Here is a 16,883-nt window from a genome sequence, read left to right as displayed (position 1 = left end):
GAAAAGGGATGAGTCAATGCTTGGGGCTTCTATAGATTCCATAAATCCAAGCTCAGCCTCTCCTGCCAAGTGTTTGGCTGAGTTTTGAGCCGAGCCTTGGTGAGAGACGTCCTTGTTCTTGGACAGGCCTCCTTTCATGGCGCGGCTCACGGGATCCACGCGCACCAGGACTCCCCCGAGCCCTGGGTTTGAAGTGTTCATCACATGTCTCCCAGCGAGTACAGTCCATGGATCCAGGATGTACCACCAGCTCCAGTCCTTGGCAAGAGCCCTGTCACGAAGAGGAGCTGCAGGAATGTCACTGCAGCTCTCCAGGCAGCAGGTTCTGAACCTCCTTTGTGGGGGGAAAACACAACCTGAGTTCGTGTTGGGATTTGTGGCACCAGCTGTTGAGTTCTTCAGGAGTCTTTGTACCCTGTGTCTTCAGGAATTTAGGCAGTAATCCTCTCTGCAGTGCAGAGTGTGTCCTCTCTGACACACCAATACCTCCAAGGGGTGTCAGGATGGTGCCAGGTCTGCTCAGTGGTGCCCAGTGGCAGCGTGAGGAGCAACAGCCATAAACTCAAACATGACAAGTTCCAACATGAGGCAGAACTTCTTTGCCTGGAGGTGGCAGAGCCCTGGAACAGCTGCCCAGGGAGGGTGTGGAGTCTCCCTCTCTCTCTCTCTCTGACATTCCAAACCCCCCTGGATGAGTTCCTGTGTCACCTGCCTGGCCAGGGGGTTGGACTGGGTGATCTCCAACCCCAACCAGTCCTGTCACTGTGCAGTTTGCTTCAGGTTTGGGGCCCTGAGGTGGCTGTGAAATGCCCAGTGATGGACAAACACAGGGTTAAAGCCACTGCCATGACCTGAGTGCCCTGCTGGTGCTCTGGGTGAGCTGGGACACAACCAAATCCAGGGTTTGGAGCCAGGTCTGTGCTTCACGTGCTTGGGATATCTCAGGGTGACATAATGGTAAATTTGAGGCTTTGTTACTGGTGCTGCTGCTGGGAGGAACTTGTTGAATAAATGCTGATCACAGGCTGGGGGTGTGAAAAAGGAAGAGGAGGCTCCAGGGAGACCTCACAGCAGTTTTCCAGTGCTCCAAGAGAGCTGGAGAGGGACTTTTCACAAGGGCAAGGAGAGACAGGGCAAGGGGGAATGGCCTAAAGCTGAAGGAGGGAAGGGTTAGATGGGATATTGGGAAGGAATTGTTCCCTGGGAGGGTGGGGAGGCCCTGGCACAGGGTGCCCAGAGAAGCTGTGGCTGCCCCTGGATCCCTGGAAGTGTCCAAGGCCAGGTTGGAGCCACCTGGGCTAGTGAAAGGTGTCCCTGCCCATGGCAAGGGGGTGGAATATAATCTTTAGGATCCCTTCCCAGCCAAACCAGTCTGCAATTCTATTTATATATCCATGCTGGGCCTCAATAATTTCAGTTAAGCTGCTGTGTTTCAATCATTTTCTCTCATTAAGTGCCCACAAAGCCAGAGCCTGCCTGGGGTGGGGAGAGGCAGCTCTGCCTCCTCTCTGCTCTTCAAAAGCCTCTGCAGAGCAGACTGTGCCTGTGCAACCCTCCCTGAATTGCCTTTTTTTCGTGCTTGGTAGCTGAAGGGCGAGTCTGGATCGCAGCAGAAGGTTCAAGAAATGTTCCCAGATCAAAGAAATTCTTCATCTTGTAGATGAAGGCTGAAATGTGCTATTTGTGGGTTTTTGCAGATCCTTATCTTGTGTGAGCTCCTGGCCAGCTTTGGCCCTTTGGTCACTTGATGTGGCTGCTCTGTCAGGCTGTGCATCTTGAAAGGCTTGTTTAAGGAACAGTTAGAAGAGCCAGTCCCACTTCAGGGAGTGATTTCTCTCTTAGCCTTTCCCAAACTTGGCTTTTGGGGGTCAGCAATCAGGGTTTTGCAGGGCAGAACTGCAGGAGAGGGGTTTGCTGAGCCACCTTAGTGTTGGGCTGGGAAAAACCTCTCCAACAGTATTTTCAGATGGAAGGTTTGAAGGAAAAGTCAATTTTAGGCAGGATGTTAAAGAAGCCTTAAACTGGTCTAAGACACAAAGAACTACATGTGGTGCTGCTCCAAACTGGCCTGATTTTAATGAAACCAGAGGGATGGAGTGGTGTCAGTGAGGAGCAGAATGTGCTGTGTGCTCTCTTTAATTTGCAGTGTTGAGGAGTGTCTTGGTACATGGGAGTATCTTGTTTTCCTGGGACTTGGAGATGCTGAAACGATTCTGGCTGCCAGAACATGACTCATTAGAAGAATTTTAATAGCCCTGGTGAAACAGGACCTTCCCTGTCAAACCCCAGTTGCTGTGTTGTAGTTAATTCTCCCTTTAAGCTGCTGCTCTTGCCAGTTTGCCCCCTATCAGGGCAGTCGTGGTGGTTTGGAATTGGTGTCAAATTGAAAATGTGGCAGGTTTGGGGGCCTGGTGCCTCCATTTGCCATTTCATTCTTGGTGCCTCCAGGTCTGGGCCGTGCCCCAGCCCTGGCTGTGGTGCAGCACCAGCTGTTTTGTGTTCCTGAAGTGCAGCACATGAGGGATTTGTTTGTATCCCTGTTTTTTGTTCTCCCAGAGCTATTCCATCAGGGAACACAGAGCTGCTCAGGCTGAGTGTGGGCAAAGCTGTGTTTAGGACTTGTAAAAGAACAGAGAAGCTAAACCCAGTCCTGAGCCTGAATTAGGGCAGGGAGTTGTTCCATCCCTCTGAGCTTGGAATTCTTAGTCCATGATGCTGCAGTTGGTGCTGGCAGATGAGTAAGGAGGGTGATTACAGGGAGTCCTGCTCTGGAGGAGATACAGATGTTGAGTAACTTCCTTTTGCAGCTCAAGTGCTGCTCTTAAAATGACAGTCTGTCCATCTGGGCCTGTGTGGTTCAGCTGGACAGGGCAGGGAAGGTGTTTGCTCTTGGTGCCTCCAGGCAGTGAAGCTGTTGTTGTGTTTTGAGCTGCTCCAGAACCTTCTGGCTCTTGGCAGAGGGTCTTCCCTGCCCAGGCTGCTGGGATTGGGGCACTTCCTGGAGGTGCTGTGACTGTTTGTTGTAGGGAATTGCTGGCAGAGGCTGTTCCTTCTCCTGCTGTGCCTCAGCAACCTTGGTCTTGTCTGCTTGATGTACAGAGGCAATTCTGCAGGAATGCCTTTCCCCGAGGCCAGGACAGAGGGGTTGCTGCTTTCACATCAATATTCCTAGATTTGGTCAGCAGGCTTGTGCAGTGGCACTCTTGGGATTTGGTAGATGTGAAGGATCTGATGTTCTGAAGTGTGGGTGGAACTGTCACTGATTCAGAGCTGGCTGAATTTATTTCTGATATGGGACAGGAATGTTCTGTAGAGCCAAGCCATAAAAATATGGGAAGAGTTGAACTTAGTGACCCACTGGGTCTCCTGGAGCTTCTGATCAAGGGGAAACACTGTTCCAGCCCCAGACAGGATTAAACCTTTGTTTTGACCTTGACAACTGTTTTATCTTGACTTTTTGGGCCTTCCATGAGTCTCCCACTAACCTGCTGAAGAGCTCTGTGTGGGCTCTTTCCAGTGGAATAGAATCATGGAATATCCTGAGCTGGAAGGGACCCACAAGGATCATCCAGGACCCCCCAAAATCCCACCCTGTGCCCTGTGCTGGGGAGAACAGTGACAAACTGCTCCGGTGGCTTTGTGGCAATGAACGTGCTGGCAGTGCAGCAGGAATGCTGAGTCACTGCCACGGATTCCAGGGCGCAGAGGCGGATTCCTGGTGCTCTGTGGGGCAGCAGTGCCTGAGCTTTTGCCTTCAGCTGGCTCAGAAGGGGGTTGGAGGGACAAGCCTCACCTCTCTAACTCAGCCTGTCCTCGATTCCAGGGCAGAACTTCATCTCCTTCCCCCGGCACGAGGAGGAGCATCTCCAGCGCTCCGTGAGCTGGCACCCCTGCCTGCTCATCCTGGGCCAGAACTGCAGTGCCAAGTGCCAGCTGCTCAACATCCTGCTGGGGGAGAAGCTGCTGCCCACCACCAAGATCAGCAACGAGGAGAACTGCAAGAGGCGGCGGATCCGCTTCACGCACGGCAGCCAGACCCGGGTGAGCCTGGCCCTGCCCCAGCAGTACGAGCTGGTGCACGTGCTGGCAGCACACAGGGGGCACTGGGACACCATCCCTGAGGAGGACCTGGAGATCCAGGGGGACCCCGAGGACCCTGCCCACCGCATCGCCGAGCTGGAGGTCATGCTGCCCTACTCGCTGCTCAAGGTAAGGGGGTCCCTCGGTGTCCCTCGGTGTCCCTCGGTGTCCCTCGGTGTCCCTCGGTGTCCCTCGGTGTCCCTCGTGTCCCTGCCCCATCCCCGGGGCATTTACAGTCCCTGCTGAAGCAAACAGCCAGGCAGGAAGGGAGCTGGGAGTTTGGATGGACAAGAAGCTGAACAGGAGCCAGAGTGTGCCCAGGGGGACAAGAAGGCCAATGGATCCTGGCCTGGCTCAGGAACAGGGTGGCCAACAGGGCCAGGGCAGTGATTCTGCCCCTGGACTCAGTGCTGGTGGGGCCACCCCTGGAGTGCTGTGTCCAGTTCTGGGCCCTCAGCTCAGGAAGGACATGGAGGGGCTGGAGCAGGTCCAGAGGAGAGCAACGAGGCTGGGGAAGGGACTGGAGCACAAGTGCTGTGAGGAGAGGCTGAGGGAGCTGGGGCTGTTCAGCCTGGAGAAGAGGAGGCTCAGGGGAGACCTCCTCACTCTCTGCAACTCCCTGACAGGAGGGGGGAGCCGGGGGGGGTTGGTCTCTTTTCCCAGGCAACTCTCAGCAAGACAAGAGGGCTGGGTCTGCAGCTGTGCCAGGGGAGGGTTAGGTTGGATATTAGAAAGAATTTCTTTCCAGAGAGGGTGCTCAGCCATTGGAATGGGCTGCCCAGGGAAGGGGTGGATTCTCCGTCCCTGGAGGTTTTTAAGGTGAGACTGGATGTGGCATCAGTGCCATGGGCTGGGAACCACGGCGGGGTTGGATCAAGGGTTGGACTTGATGATCTCAGAGGTCCCTTCCAACCCAGCTGATTCTGTGATTCTATGAAATGGTGCCACCTCTCAGGCAGAGGGGTTCCCTTAATTAGAGAGAAGCTGGGGTCTGGTGTTAGGGCTTTAACTGGACATCACTGTCTGTGCTGATGTGCTTTTGTTTCAGTGTTGAGTCACAGAACTGATTAGGTTGGAAAACACCTCTGAGATTGAGTCCAGCCTTTGACTCTTGGCATTGTCGTTCCTCTGTCGTGCTTCCATCCCTCTCAGGAGCCAAGCTTGGAACTCCAAGTGTCTTGGTAGATCCAAGGTTGATCCAAGCCCTGTCCAACGTGGCCTTGGACACTTCCAGGGATGGGGCAGCCACAGCTTCTCTGGGCAACCTGTGCCAGGGCCTCCCCACTCTCAGGGAACGATTTCTTCCCAATATCCCAAGTGTCTTGGAGTTCCAGGGTTGTTCAGAGTTGGCTTTGCTGTCTCCTGGCAGCCAGCAGCTGTCCTACAAGGATAGAACTTTTTCTCTGTCCTGAAGAGCTCACTGTCAGCACAAAGCTTCTTCATTCCACCCTGGCTCCCTTTGGGAGAGGAGAGGCTTTTTGCATCTCTCTGCTGTCCCTGGAAGCTGCAGGTGTTAAGAGCAGGAAGGTGGGAGTTGATCCCAGTGCTGGTTCTAACACTGGTCATGTCTTGCTTTGTGACTTTGCTTTTGCTGGTCCGTAAAATCTGTTCCTGTTCTGGAGTGTTGTGGTTTGGTGCTTACAAATATCTGTCAGGGTTGTGTTTCACAGCTTCCTCAACCTCTTCATTGCATTTAATATGGTGTGTTCAGCCTTTGTTATTGCAGTATAAATAATTCTGGAGCGTTGTGGTTGGCAGAATCCTAAAATCATGGAGTGGTTTGGGTTGGAAGGGATCTTAAAGCTCATCCAGTCCCACCCCCTGCCGTGGGCAGGGACACCTTCCAGTAGCCCAGGTTGATCCAAGCCCTGTCCAGCCTGGCCTTGGACACTTCCAGGGATCCAGGGGCAGCCACATCTTCTCTGGGCACCCTGTGCCAGGGCCTGCCCACCCTCCCAGGGAACAATTCCTTCCCAATATCCCATCTAACCCTTCCCTCCTTCAGCTTTAGCCCATTCCCCCTTGCCCTTGTGAAAAGTCCCTCTCCAGCTCTCTTGGAGCCTCTTGGAGTACTGGAAAAGTGGTGCTGCAAAGGAGAGATGCCTGTCCTGCATCTTCTGCCTCCAAACTCCTGCCTTGCTGGGCAGAAAAGGCTCCTCAGCTGTCCCTTTCTTTGCCCTGCTTAGGTTTTTGCAGGGGCCAGCTCTGCAGGGTGCAGCCCTCCCTCAGCTCCTCCTGGCAGGGACAAAGATCCCTCTGTCTGCCCTCAGTTATATTTAGGGCATTTAGATGAAAACAGCGACTCAGATTAAATTGAAAGGGGTTGGTGGAATAAAAAAGCTCTTCCAGTGGAAGGATGAGGGAGGGGGAATCAGCCTCAGATGGATTCAAAGGATTCCTGATGGCAATTCAAGGACAAGCAAATTTTTCAAGGCTTGATAGGAGATCCTGATGAATTGTCCAGGTGATGGGCTGGGGAGCAGCTTCCTGGTGAATTCCTGGTAAATCCCAGAGTTTGGCCTCCTACTCAGACCTGTTTTATCCCACTTTTCTAACTCCTGGGAGTTCTCCAGCTCTGCTCAGCACAGACCAAGCAGTGAAGTTTGAGTAAATACCTGCCTGTCGTGGCCAGGGCTTCTGGAACCAGTGGAATTCATATCCAGAGCCACAATGGGGGAGGTTTCTGGACACTCTCCAAAATTTCGTGTCTGCAGAACAGCTCTGAAGGAACTTCTGCTTTTTCTTCACTTGTGGCACAAAACTCTGACTCTAATTACAGTCACATCCAGGATGTTAACAGGATATTCAGTACTGATCTTAAGGATTTAGGTTTGCCCAATAACTTGGAGGAGTTCAGCCCATTTTTGGAAGTTAGCAATATCCAAATAAATGAAACTATTTTTTTATTTGGAGGTAAATCAAATAGAAGTGTAGAATATTCCTGGTTTTAATATCAAACTGCCACTGGAGCACCCTGAGGGATTTTTTTCCTACACCCTCATATCCAGGATGGCACCATCCTTGATTTTCTGTGCCTTAATCCAAACCTGTCTCACAGAAGAAGGGGTGAGGAAGGAGCCAAAAAATGTCATTGACATGGAATGGCTGCTGTGAGAACCTTGTGCTCCCGGGTAGGTGAACTTAAAAGTTATTTTTAAACATCAGATATCAGGGCTGGAAAAAAAACTTGGTTGGCAAAGCTGCTCTGTTCCTTGGGGATCTCTGTGCACAGGAATTCATGTGGGTCATGGGGAATAATCCATTTAGCCAGACAGATTATTAGATTTACAGTGGGAGCAAACAGTTGGCTCTTTCCCTAAATCTTATCAGTCGTGCCTGGGAGCTGAAGTGGGCTCCCCTGAAGGGTTGGTTTTCCTCTGGATGGGCTTCAAAGTTCCCTTTTCCTGCTGTTCTCTTTGTTTTGTGGGACTTGGAATCTCGGGCTGCAGGGTTTGTAGGGAAAGAAAACTGTTCATCTGCTCTGACAGGGCTGGAGAACGAATGGAGGAGAAGAATTGGGTTAATTTGGGTTTATTGTGTTGCCTCAGGTGCTGCAGCACTGAGTCAGGGCACAGGAATTAGTGGCAAAGGATGTGCTTGAGTACCTGCTGGGGGATAATTTATGGCCACCCCGCTTAAAACTTGGAGGAATGTGCTCTGATCTCCTTCCTGAGAGTGTTTTTAATCTATATATCCAAACATCTTTAAGCTTATAGGAATATAAAGGAGTATTTTTAAAGGAATTGATGCAGTTCTGTGGTGTAAATACATAAAAGCACCCTGTTGGCTGAGATGTTCTTCATTCCAGGTTATTTTGGGATGTGCTTTAGGGTGTCCTGCCACAAACCAGCATCCAGCACCTGAAGTTGTCTCCATCTCCCCCTTTTTACTGGAATAACTGGGAGTAGGAGATGCTAAAAATGCCAGGAGTGTGAAATTATTCTCCCAGCCACGTGAAACCTGTTCTCTGTTTCTGGTTTTGCTGGCTCAGTGATTTCTGGTTTTCATGGCCAGGGAAGAGAGTTGCTCCTCAGGCTGGTGGCTGTGGGCACCTCAGAGGGTTTTTTTGGGCCCTTCCAGCAAAATTAAAATGGAATTCCCCCCCAGCCTGGGGTTAAAATCCAAGTTGTGTCCAGGACAGCAGAGTTTGGTGTCGATCACTTCTCTTCCACGGGATTCTCTCTGTTGCTGGTGCCTCAGATCCCCATGGAAACAGGATAAACTGGCAAGATTTCAGAAGGATTGGGTGGGGGAAGTGTGTGTAAAACAAACAAGAAAAAAGATTCTAAGTAAGATCTGGGGGTATAAATGTTCCTCAGATTAATAGGGAGGCATGAAATGAGCTCCCATGTGTAATAAATGCAGTGACTGTCAGACTTCAGTGAGTCACAGGCTGTTCTTGGAAGGCAAAGTATCCAATTGGTGCAGGAAAAGACTGGCCTTCAGTCACAGGAGGAGTTTGGGTAAAAAAAGGGACTAAATTGGGTTGGTTTTCAGCCCCTCAGTTCACTGAGCAAACAGTGATTAAACTGCCCCGAGCCTGGGAAAAATAGGACAAGGCCCTCTTGGGATGGAGCAAAGAAATGCTTTGGAGTGCCTTGGAAATGAGGAATTATCTGTTGGTTTAGTAAAGTGGCACATTCAGCAGAGACTCCACTTGTCTCATTGTAGGTCAAGATCTCCTTGATCCTTGCTTTTCATTTTTCTTCCCTGGGTTGGTGCCTGCAGCCCCTCGGAAGTGGCAGGGCTTTAACTCCAATATTTGCCTTCCTGACACCCAGGTGGCCAAGTGGGAAGCTTTGGTGTTTAATAAAGGGCCTTTTAGTGCAGGAAAACAGGGCTGGAGTTCCTTGAGAGCAGCTGGATGCTCCCAGCTCTGTGAGGAGTGTTTGCAGCAGCCTGACCTGGGCAGAACCAGCTGGAAGATTTTGGGAATCCCCCGTGAGTCAGAGGTTTTCCCCACATTAATGCTCAGCAGGATGGAGCTGCAGAGATGGTGCTTCAACATCTCAAGGGCACTGAGGGCAGGGGAAACCAAGCAAAGGGTGGGCAAGGAGTGCTTCCTCTTTGGCAAAGGTTCCCTGGCAGCAGCAGGACCAGTTGCTGGGGTGTTGGGGGGGTGTTGGTTTTCTCCCTGTCTCCTGGAGACAGCTCTGGCTTCCTCCTTTGTTTACAGTGGCTGCTGTGAGTCAGCTCCTGGGGGATGTTGCAGCCCTGCACATCCCCTTCTCCTCAGCCAGGTTTGGGGGCAGGAGTGGCTTCCTGAGAGCTCTGAGGGTGGTCAGGAGATCTGGTCAAGAAAAATGACTGAAGGATTGGTAATTATCACCCTCTGTTATGAGCCAAAGATGGTGCTTTCAATTGTCTCTTCAGTTCAAAGCCTTTCCTTCCTTATTTTAGCAGCGATGTGTGGAATTCTAACACTGATCTTGCACATCCAAAGGGGACTCCCATCTTCCTTGGAAGGGAAGGAAGGAGGTTTCAAACTGGCCCTTTGCAGCAGGGTTGGGAAGAAGTGCTGTCCCAGCAGAGCAACTGTGCAATAAGAAAATAACCAAACAAAAATCCTTCTTTTAGCTTTTGGTTGGATTTAAAGAAAGTCACAAGCGAGCCTGTCACAGCCATCTGTTCTCCTGGCTGGGAACTCAGGTTGTTGTGCTGCCTTTTTCTTGGCAGTAGTGGCTCGTGTAGTGCTTCCTGCTCCTGGGAATCTGGCAGCATGGATGTCTGGGGAACAGCAGCAGGAGAGGCTGATGCAAAATGGGACAGGTATAAGCTGAAGAATTCCAGTTATTCTGTGATACTGGGACACTTGTTGGAAGTTTTATTCTCAGCCAGGCTAAAACTCAAAGGTTCTTGGTACAGAATAAGAAATTTGGAGTCAGTGCTCCATGTGTGGGTGCATCCCTGCTCCAGCAGCTCTGTGACAGCACTTACCTGGGACGCTTTTTGGAAGTTTTCTTCTAAACTGGGCTAAAACTCCAAGGTTCTTGGCACAGAATAAGGAATTTGGAGTCAGTGGACACAGACCCCCGTGTGGGTGCATCCCTGTGGGATCAGCCTGTGTGGGAGACCCCACAACTTCCCTGAGGAGTTTGAGTGGTTCTGGCTTTAGTTCTGGTTTTGGTTCTGCTGCATTTTGGTGCCCAAGGCCCTGCCCAGCCGTGTCTGTGTTTGCCCTCAGGAGGTGGACGTGGTGGTGGCTCCGTGCCGGGGCTTCCAGCCGGCCGAGGACACCCTGGGCGAGTTGGTGAACCAGGTGCTGCCCGTGGTGACCTTCGCCATCAGCGAGGCCCAGCTGTCCCCCTCGGACCAGAGCGAGCTGAGAACCATCAAGGAGAAATTCTCCCTGCCCATTTTCTTCTTCCGCGTGCCCGAGGCCGGCGGGGAGCTGATCTCCCCCAGAAAACCAGACAGCGACAAGTCCCCCCTGCACTGCCAGCTGCTGGACCTGCAGTACCTGAGCTCCAACCACTGCAGCTGCGGGGCCAGCGGGGCCCAGAGCATGTTGGTGGAGCAGCTGGAGAAGCTGAGGCTGCTGAGCACCTTCTCCAGGCAGGTGCTGCAGAAGCACTTGGTGGAGGCGGCCACGAGCCTCAACGAGCTGCACTGTCGCTGCCTCAACATCTTCATCAACCAGGCCTTCGACATGCAGAGGGACCTGCAGATCACCCCAAAGAGGCTGGAGTACACCAGGAGGAAGGAGAACGAGCTCTACGAGTCCCTCATGGGCATCGCCAACCGCAAGCAGGAGGAGATGAAGGACATGATCGTGGAGACTCTGGGCAACATGAAGGAGGAGCTGCTGGAGGACGCGGCCAGCATGGAGTTCAGAGGTAGCTGGGCTGGGGCAGTGGAGGGGCTGGGGGCAGTGGAGGGGCTGGGGGCAGTGGAGGGGCTGAGGGAGTGGAGGGGTTGGGGCAGTGGAGGGGTTGGAGGCTCTAAAGGAGAGGGGCAGAGTGGTGTTTGCCTGCTGCGAGGGATGGGGGAATGGTGCTCTGGACAAGAGACTCAGCAAGAAATTCAGAAGGTACAAAATGCACAAAGATTTGGAATGTTCAGAAGGTACAAAATGCACAAAATTCAGGTGTTCAGAATATACTAAATGCGCAAAGATTCAGGTGTTCAGAATATACTAAATGCACAAGATTCACAATGTTCAGGTGTTCATAATATACCAAAATGCACAAGGATTCACAATGTTCAGAATATTCAAAATGCACAAAGATTCAGGTGTTCAGAATATACCAAATGCACAGAGATTAACAATGTTCAGATGTTCAGAATATACTAAATGCACAAGATTCACAAGGTTCAGGTGTTCAGAATATTTAAAATGCACAAAATTCACAAGGTTCAGGTGTTCACAATATTCAAAATGCACAAAATTCACAAGGTTCAGGTGTTCACAATATCCAAAATGCACAAAATTCACAATGTTCAGGTGTTCACAATATACAAAATGCACAAAATTCACAAGGTTCAGGTGTTCAGAATATACAAAATGGACAAAATTCACAAGGTTCAGGTGTTCAGAATATTCAAAATGCACAAAATTCACAAGGTTCAGGTGTTCACAATATTCAAAAGGCACAAAATTCACAAGGTTCAGGTGTTCACAATATTCAAAAGGCACAAAATTCACAAGGTTCAGGTGTTCAGAATATTCCAAATGCACAAAATTCACAAGGTTCAGGTGTTCAGAATATTCCAAATGCACAAAATTCACAAGGTTCAGGTGTTCACAATATTCAAAATGCATAGAGATTAACAATGTTCAGGTGTTCACAATATTCAAAATATACAAAGATTCACAAGGTTCAGGTGTTCAGAATATACCAAATGCACAAGATTCACAATGTTCAGGTGTTCAGAATATTCAAAATGCACAGAGATTAACAAGGTTCAGGTGTTCAGAATACACCAAAATGCACAAAGATTCAGAATATTCAGAATATACCAAATGCACAGAGATTAACAATGTTCAGATGTTCAGAAATATACTAAATGCACAAGATTCACAAGGTTCAGGTGTTCAGAATATCCAAAATGCACAAAATTCACAAGGTCCAGGTGTTCACAATATTCCAAAGGCACAAAATTCACAAGGTTCAGGTGTTCACAATATTCCAAAGGCACAAAATTCACAAGGTTCAGGTGTTCACAATATTCCAAAGGCACAAAATTCACAAGGTTCAGGTGTTCACAATATTCCAAAGGCACAAAATTCACAAGGTTCAGGTGTTCACAATATTCAAAAGGCACAAAATTCACAAGGTTCAGGTGTTCACAATACTCCAAATGCACAAAATTCACAAGGTTCAGGTGTTCAGAATATATGAAATGCACAGAGATTCACAATGTTCAGGTGTTCAGAATATCCAAAATGCACAAGATTCACAAGGTTCAGGTGTTCACAATATTCAAAATGCACAAAATTCACAAGGTTCAGGTGTTCAGAATATTCAAAATGCACAGAGATTAACAATGTTCAGGTGTTCAGAATATACGAAATGCACAAAATTCACAAGGTTCAGGTGTTCACAATATTCCAAAGGCACAAAATTCACACGATTCAGGTGTTCACAATATTCCAAAGGCACAAAATTCACAAGGTTCAGGTGTTCACAATATTCCAAAGGCACAAAATTCACAAGGTTCAGGTGTTCACAATATACAAAATGCACAAAGATTTGATTTTTCTGTCACATGTCCTGGGCAAAAAGCACCACCCTTAAATGAGAGGCCTGAACCAGTTTCTTCTGAATCAGACTTTCCCCCCCAACCCTTCCTGCACTGTTCTAAGATATTTTACTCCTTTAATTCCCTGCTCTGTGAAGAACAAACCAACTCTCTCCACGTTGCCTCAGTGAAGGCTCAATTTGTCCTTCCTGCTCCATTTCTTTGGGAGAGTTTTGCAGGAGAACACTCGGGTTTGGAACCTTCCAAAATGAAATCCTGCTGGGGTAGGTGAAGTTTTCCTTTGGAAAACAAGAAAATCAACACAACATATTGTGCTCCCAAGGCTTGGCATCGAGTGTGTTTTAGGGGAAATGTGAGAATTCTCACCACCTCTTCCAGCAGAAGTGCAGGAGCTCCAAGCTGGAAGCTGTGAAGGGTGAGAGGCCCCCCAGATTTTGGGATGGGGGAGTGTGGTCTGTCAGGAACAGCACAGGGGAGGTTTGGAGGTTGGTGCTCCACAGCTCTTTTCTCTGCTTGCCAGAGGTTTGCTGGAACAATCCCTTCTGTTCCAAGGAAATGCAGTTCTCTGGGATGGTGGGGAAAGATTTGTCTTGAAGTAAAATTAGAGACAACTCGGGGATTTTGGGTTAGAAATGAGCGTTTGGGTCAGAAAGGGGCTTTTGGGGTAGAAATTGGCTTTTGGGGTAGAAATTGGCTTTTGGGTCAGAAATTGGCTTTTGGGGTAGAAATTGGCTTTTGGGGTAGAAACGGGCTTTTGGGGTAGAAACGGGCTTTTGGGGTAGAAATTCTGGATTATTACATGGACAGGTATATTCCTGTATTCCGTGTGTCCCACCCTTCCCAGCTTTGGAGCCCTGTGGTGCCCGAGCTCAGGATTCTCGTGCCAGGAGTGTGTTCAGGGGCAGCACGAGATCAAACACCTGCAGCAAATACTTGTGTGCATTTATTTGCACAACACACATCACTTGGAGTATCTCGCTGGCTCCCAGCACTTGGAGTGCTCTCCTGAAGGAAGGGGGGTGTTATTTTGAGGAGCTGATGCCATCTGCTGAGCCCTGGGTTTGTTTTAAATAAGCTGGGCTGGTGTTGGCCAAAATCCAGGGACAAGGTTTGCAGCTCCTGGGAGCCACACATTGTTTTGGAGTGGTTACAGAGCAGGGATTGCTCAGTGCTGGCTTGAAAATACCAAGTGGTGATGGACCTTTCCAAGGCACCAGGAAAAAAACCTCATGGACCTGGTGTGGCTGTTCCATCCCTTCCCTCTGGATGGGATTCAACATCCAGCAGTGCCTGGAAGAATTTCCTGGTCTGTACTAGGCAGAAACACAGCTTTGTGCTTCTGCTCTCTGAGTTTGGGGGTGGTAGTTGTGACTTCTCAGCACTGCACCCCTGGAAACCTGTAGTAGCTCTTGGGCAGAGTCTATCAGGTGTCCTGGGAATTCCAACAGCAGTGAGTGGAAGCAAAGAATATAATGTTTTCCACCTTGAAAATTTGATTTTTAGCTTCCCTGAAACTGCAGTAACCAGCTGCTCTAATTCTTTAGTGCTTTCTGTCCCAAAATACCAAATTACTGTCAGACTGGGTTTAGGACTTTGTGTAAACCTGCACATGCAGAGATGTTCCCCTTTGCAGGACTCAGGACATGTGTTACTCTGTTGCTCATGAAGTTTTTCCTGTTGGCTTTAGTTTGTAACATCTGGGTCTAAAGGAAGGAACCTCTGAAGGGGGAGGGAAAAAAAAAAAGGCCAAATGGCTTTTGGAGCAGAAGCTTCTGCTCTGGGTGTTCAGAGCAGCTCTCAGGAGTTGTTGGTACCACACTGGTGAACCCCAAGGGTGTGTCTTGCTCTTCCTTTGTGCAGATATCATCATTCCTGAGAACGGGGAGCCCGTCAGCTCCAAGGACATCAAGTGTTGCATCAAACAGATCCAGGAACTGATTATTTCTCGGTTAAACCAAGCAGTTGCCAACAAGTTAATCAGCTCAGTGGACTATCTGAGGGAGAGCTTCGTGGGGACTCTGGAGAGGTGCCTCAAGAGCCTGGAGGAGTCCTGGGAGGTGTCAGTACATCCTGCAAGGAGCTTGGAGAAGCCCAAGGATGGTTCTGTGCACATCACGAGCAATTATCTCAAACAGGTACAAGGGGCTGGAGTGGCTCTTTGGAGTGGCTCCTTGGCTCTCTCCTGACCCAGGGAGGGTGCTGGGAGATGGGGATGCCCAGGGAAATCAGAGCTCTGGAATATGTGGGGTTTGGGGTCATTAAGGGAGGTGCTAAAACAGAACAGTCACTTGAGGGCCTAACACTTGATTTTCCTAAATCTGTATATAATGACGAGATTACAGCCTAGAAACACCTCTGAGCTCAGTGCAATAAATGAATTAACCAAGTGATTCGTGGGTTATACCACAGAGCACCATTCTTTCTCGTTTTCAGAGGGTCCAGCAAAGTTTATGGGTTGCAAAGTTTCCCAGATTTACATCTTTTCCTGCTTTCCAGATCCTAAATGCAGCTTATCACGTCGAAGTCACTTTTCACTCTGGCTCAACAGTGACCAGGATGCTGTGGGAACAGATCAAACAGGTATGGGCACCTTGAGCAGTTATTCCTGAGGATTTCCATCCCTGGAAGTGTCCAAGGCCAGGTTGGAGAGGGCTTGGAGCAACCTGGGCTAGTGGAAGGTGTCCCTGGGGTGGTACAAGATGGACTCAAAGGTCCCTTCCGACCCAAACCATTCTGAGATTCCATGATTTTAACATTTAATGTCAAGCAAAGACCTCCTGAGTGTTTTCTTGAGCAAAGGAATGAAGGGCCCTTTGAAACTCGTGACTGTTTGGAGTAATGTTGTTTATTTGGGTTTGTGGGTTTCTTGCGGGTTTTTGTTTGCTTGTTTTGCAGTGTATTTTGATTTAGGTCAATTCACTCTCCTCCCCCCAGAGCAGACCAGATTTGCTCTGGTTTTTATGTTAAATTTCTGTCTGATAAGCCATTGATGGTGGTGAAATCCCTGCTCTGAGCTGCTGCTGACCTTTATTGCCTTCTCCCTCTCGAGACTCCTTGGCTGGCTGAGGGGAACACCACTCTGCCCCACAGAGGTGCAGTGCAGACTGTCACAAACCTTCAGGCCCTCCTTCAGCCTGGCAGAGGGATCCAGCCTGGCTGTGCAGCCCCTGGATTTCTGTGGCCTCTAATAAAGGGTGGGGCAGGGCAGTTGAATCACCCAGGAATTCCAGGAAGTGGTGCATTCCAGCCCCTGGGATTTCCAGACCGGCAAAAAGAAGCTTCACTGTAGGTTTTGCCACTCTGGGAGCCTCTCTCTCCCTGATTTTCTGGGCTCCTGCTTATGCTGCCAGTTCCCTCAGTCCAGAAGCTGCACCAGAGCCGTGTGGTTTTCCAGCTGGTGACTGTTGGAGCAGTTCCTGGTCACATGGGAAGGGATGGTTGGATTGTAGGAATGAACTGAGCAGCTGCTCAGGCAAATCAGACCTTTTATTTAGTGTGACATGCAACAATATTGGGATCAATGCCTCTGGGTTAGAATCATGGGATCCTGGAATGGTTTGGGTTGGAAGGGACCTTAAAGGTCACCCAGTGCCACCCCTTTCCACGGGCAGGGACACCTTCCACTAGCCCAGGTTGCTCCAAGTTTATCCAACCTGGCCTTGGACACTTCAAGGGATCCAGGGGCAGCCACAGCTTCTCTGGGCACCCTGTGCCAGGGCCTGCCCACCCTCTGAGTCAATAATTAGCAGTTACTCCAAGGTGATTGTTTAGCCCAGCTCTGGGTGCAGGTGACCACGTCATTAGTGGTGTCTGAGCAAATGCACTGACCCTGCACTTCTTCTGTGCCAGTGCCTGAGTGTTGTGTCCCGTTTTCCCAGATAATCCAGCGGATCACATGGGTCAGCCCCCCTGCCATCACCAGTGACTGGAAGAGGAAGGTGGCCCAGGATGCCATCGAGAGCCTCAGCGCTTCCAAGCTGGCCAAGAGCATCTGCAGCCAGTTCAGGACCAGGCTCAACAGCTCCCACGAGGCTTTTGCAGCTTCCCTGCGGCAGGTGAGCATGGGCAGCTGCTCAGGAGGGTTTGTTTGGGGGCTGTGC

General features: G+C 49.9%; 1 protein-coding gene across 1 annotated transcript in view; it reads left to right on the top strand.

The window, feature by feature from the left end:
- Window positions 1-16,883, top strand: part of DSTYK (dual serine/threonine and tyrosine protein kinase) — a 30,090-nt gene that overhangs the window by 4,332 nt on the left and 8,875 nt on the right. Inside the window, exons 2-6 of the mRNA XM_064635621.1 lie at window positions 3,824-4,209; window positions 10,265-10,916; window positions 14,644-14,918; window positions 15,280-15,363; window positions 16,662-16,838. Coding sequence (XP_064491691.1) covers window positions 3,824-4,209; window positions 10,265-10,916; window positions 14,644-14,918; window positions 15,280-15,363; window positions 16,662-16,838 — 1,574 coding nt within the window. The remainder of the gene's footprint in view (window positions 1-3,823; window positions 4,210-10,264; window positions 10,917-14,643; window positions 14,919-15,279; window positions 15,364-16,661; window positions 16,839-16,883) is intronic.

This window comes from Pseudopipra pipra, chromosome 25, assembly GCF_036250125.1.
Source record: "Pseudopipra pipra isolate bDixPip1 chromosome 25, bDixPip1.hap1, whole genome shotgun sequence".
NCBI lineage: Eukaryota > Metazoa > Chordata > Aves > Passeriformes > Pipridae > Pseudopipra > Pseudopipra pipra.
This window is presented reverse-complemented; position numbering and strand designations above follow the sequence as displayed.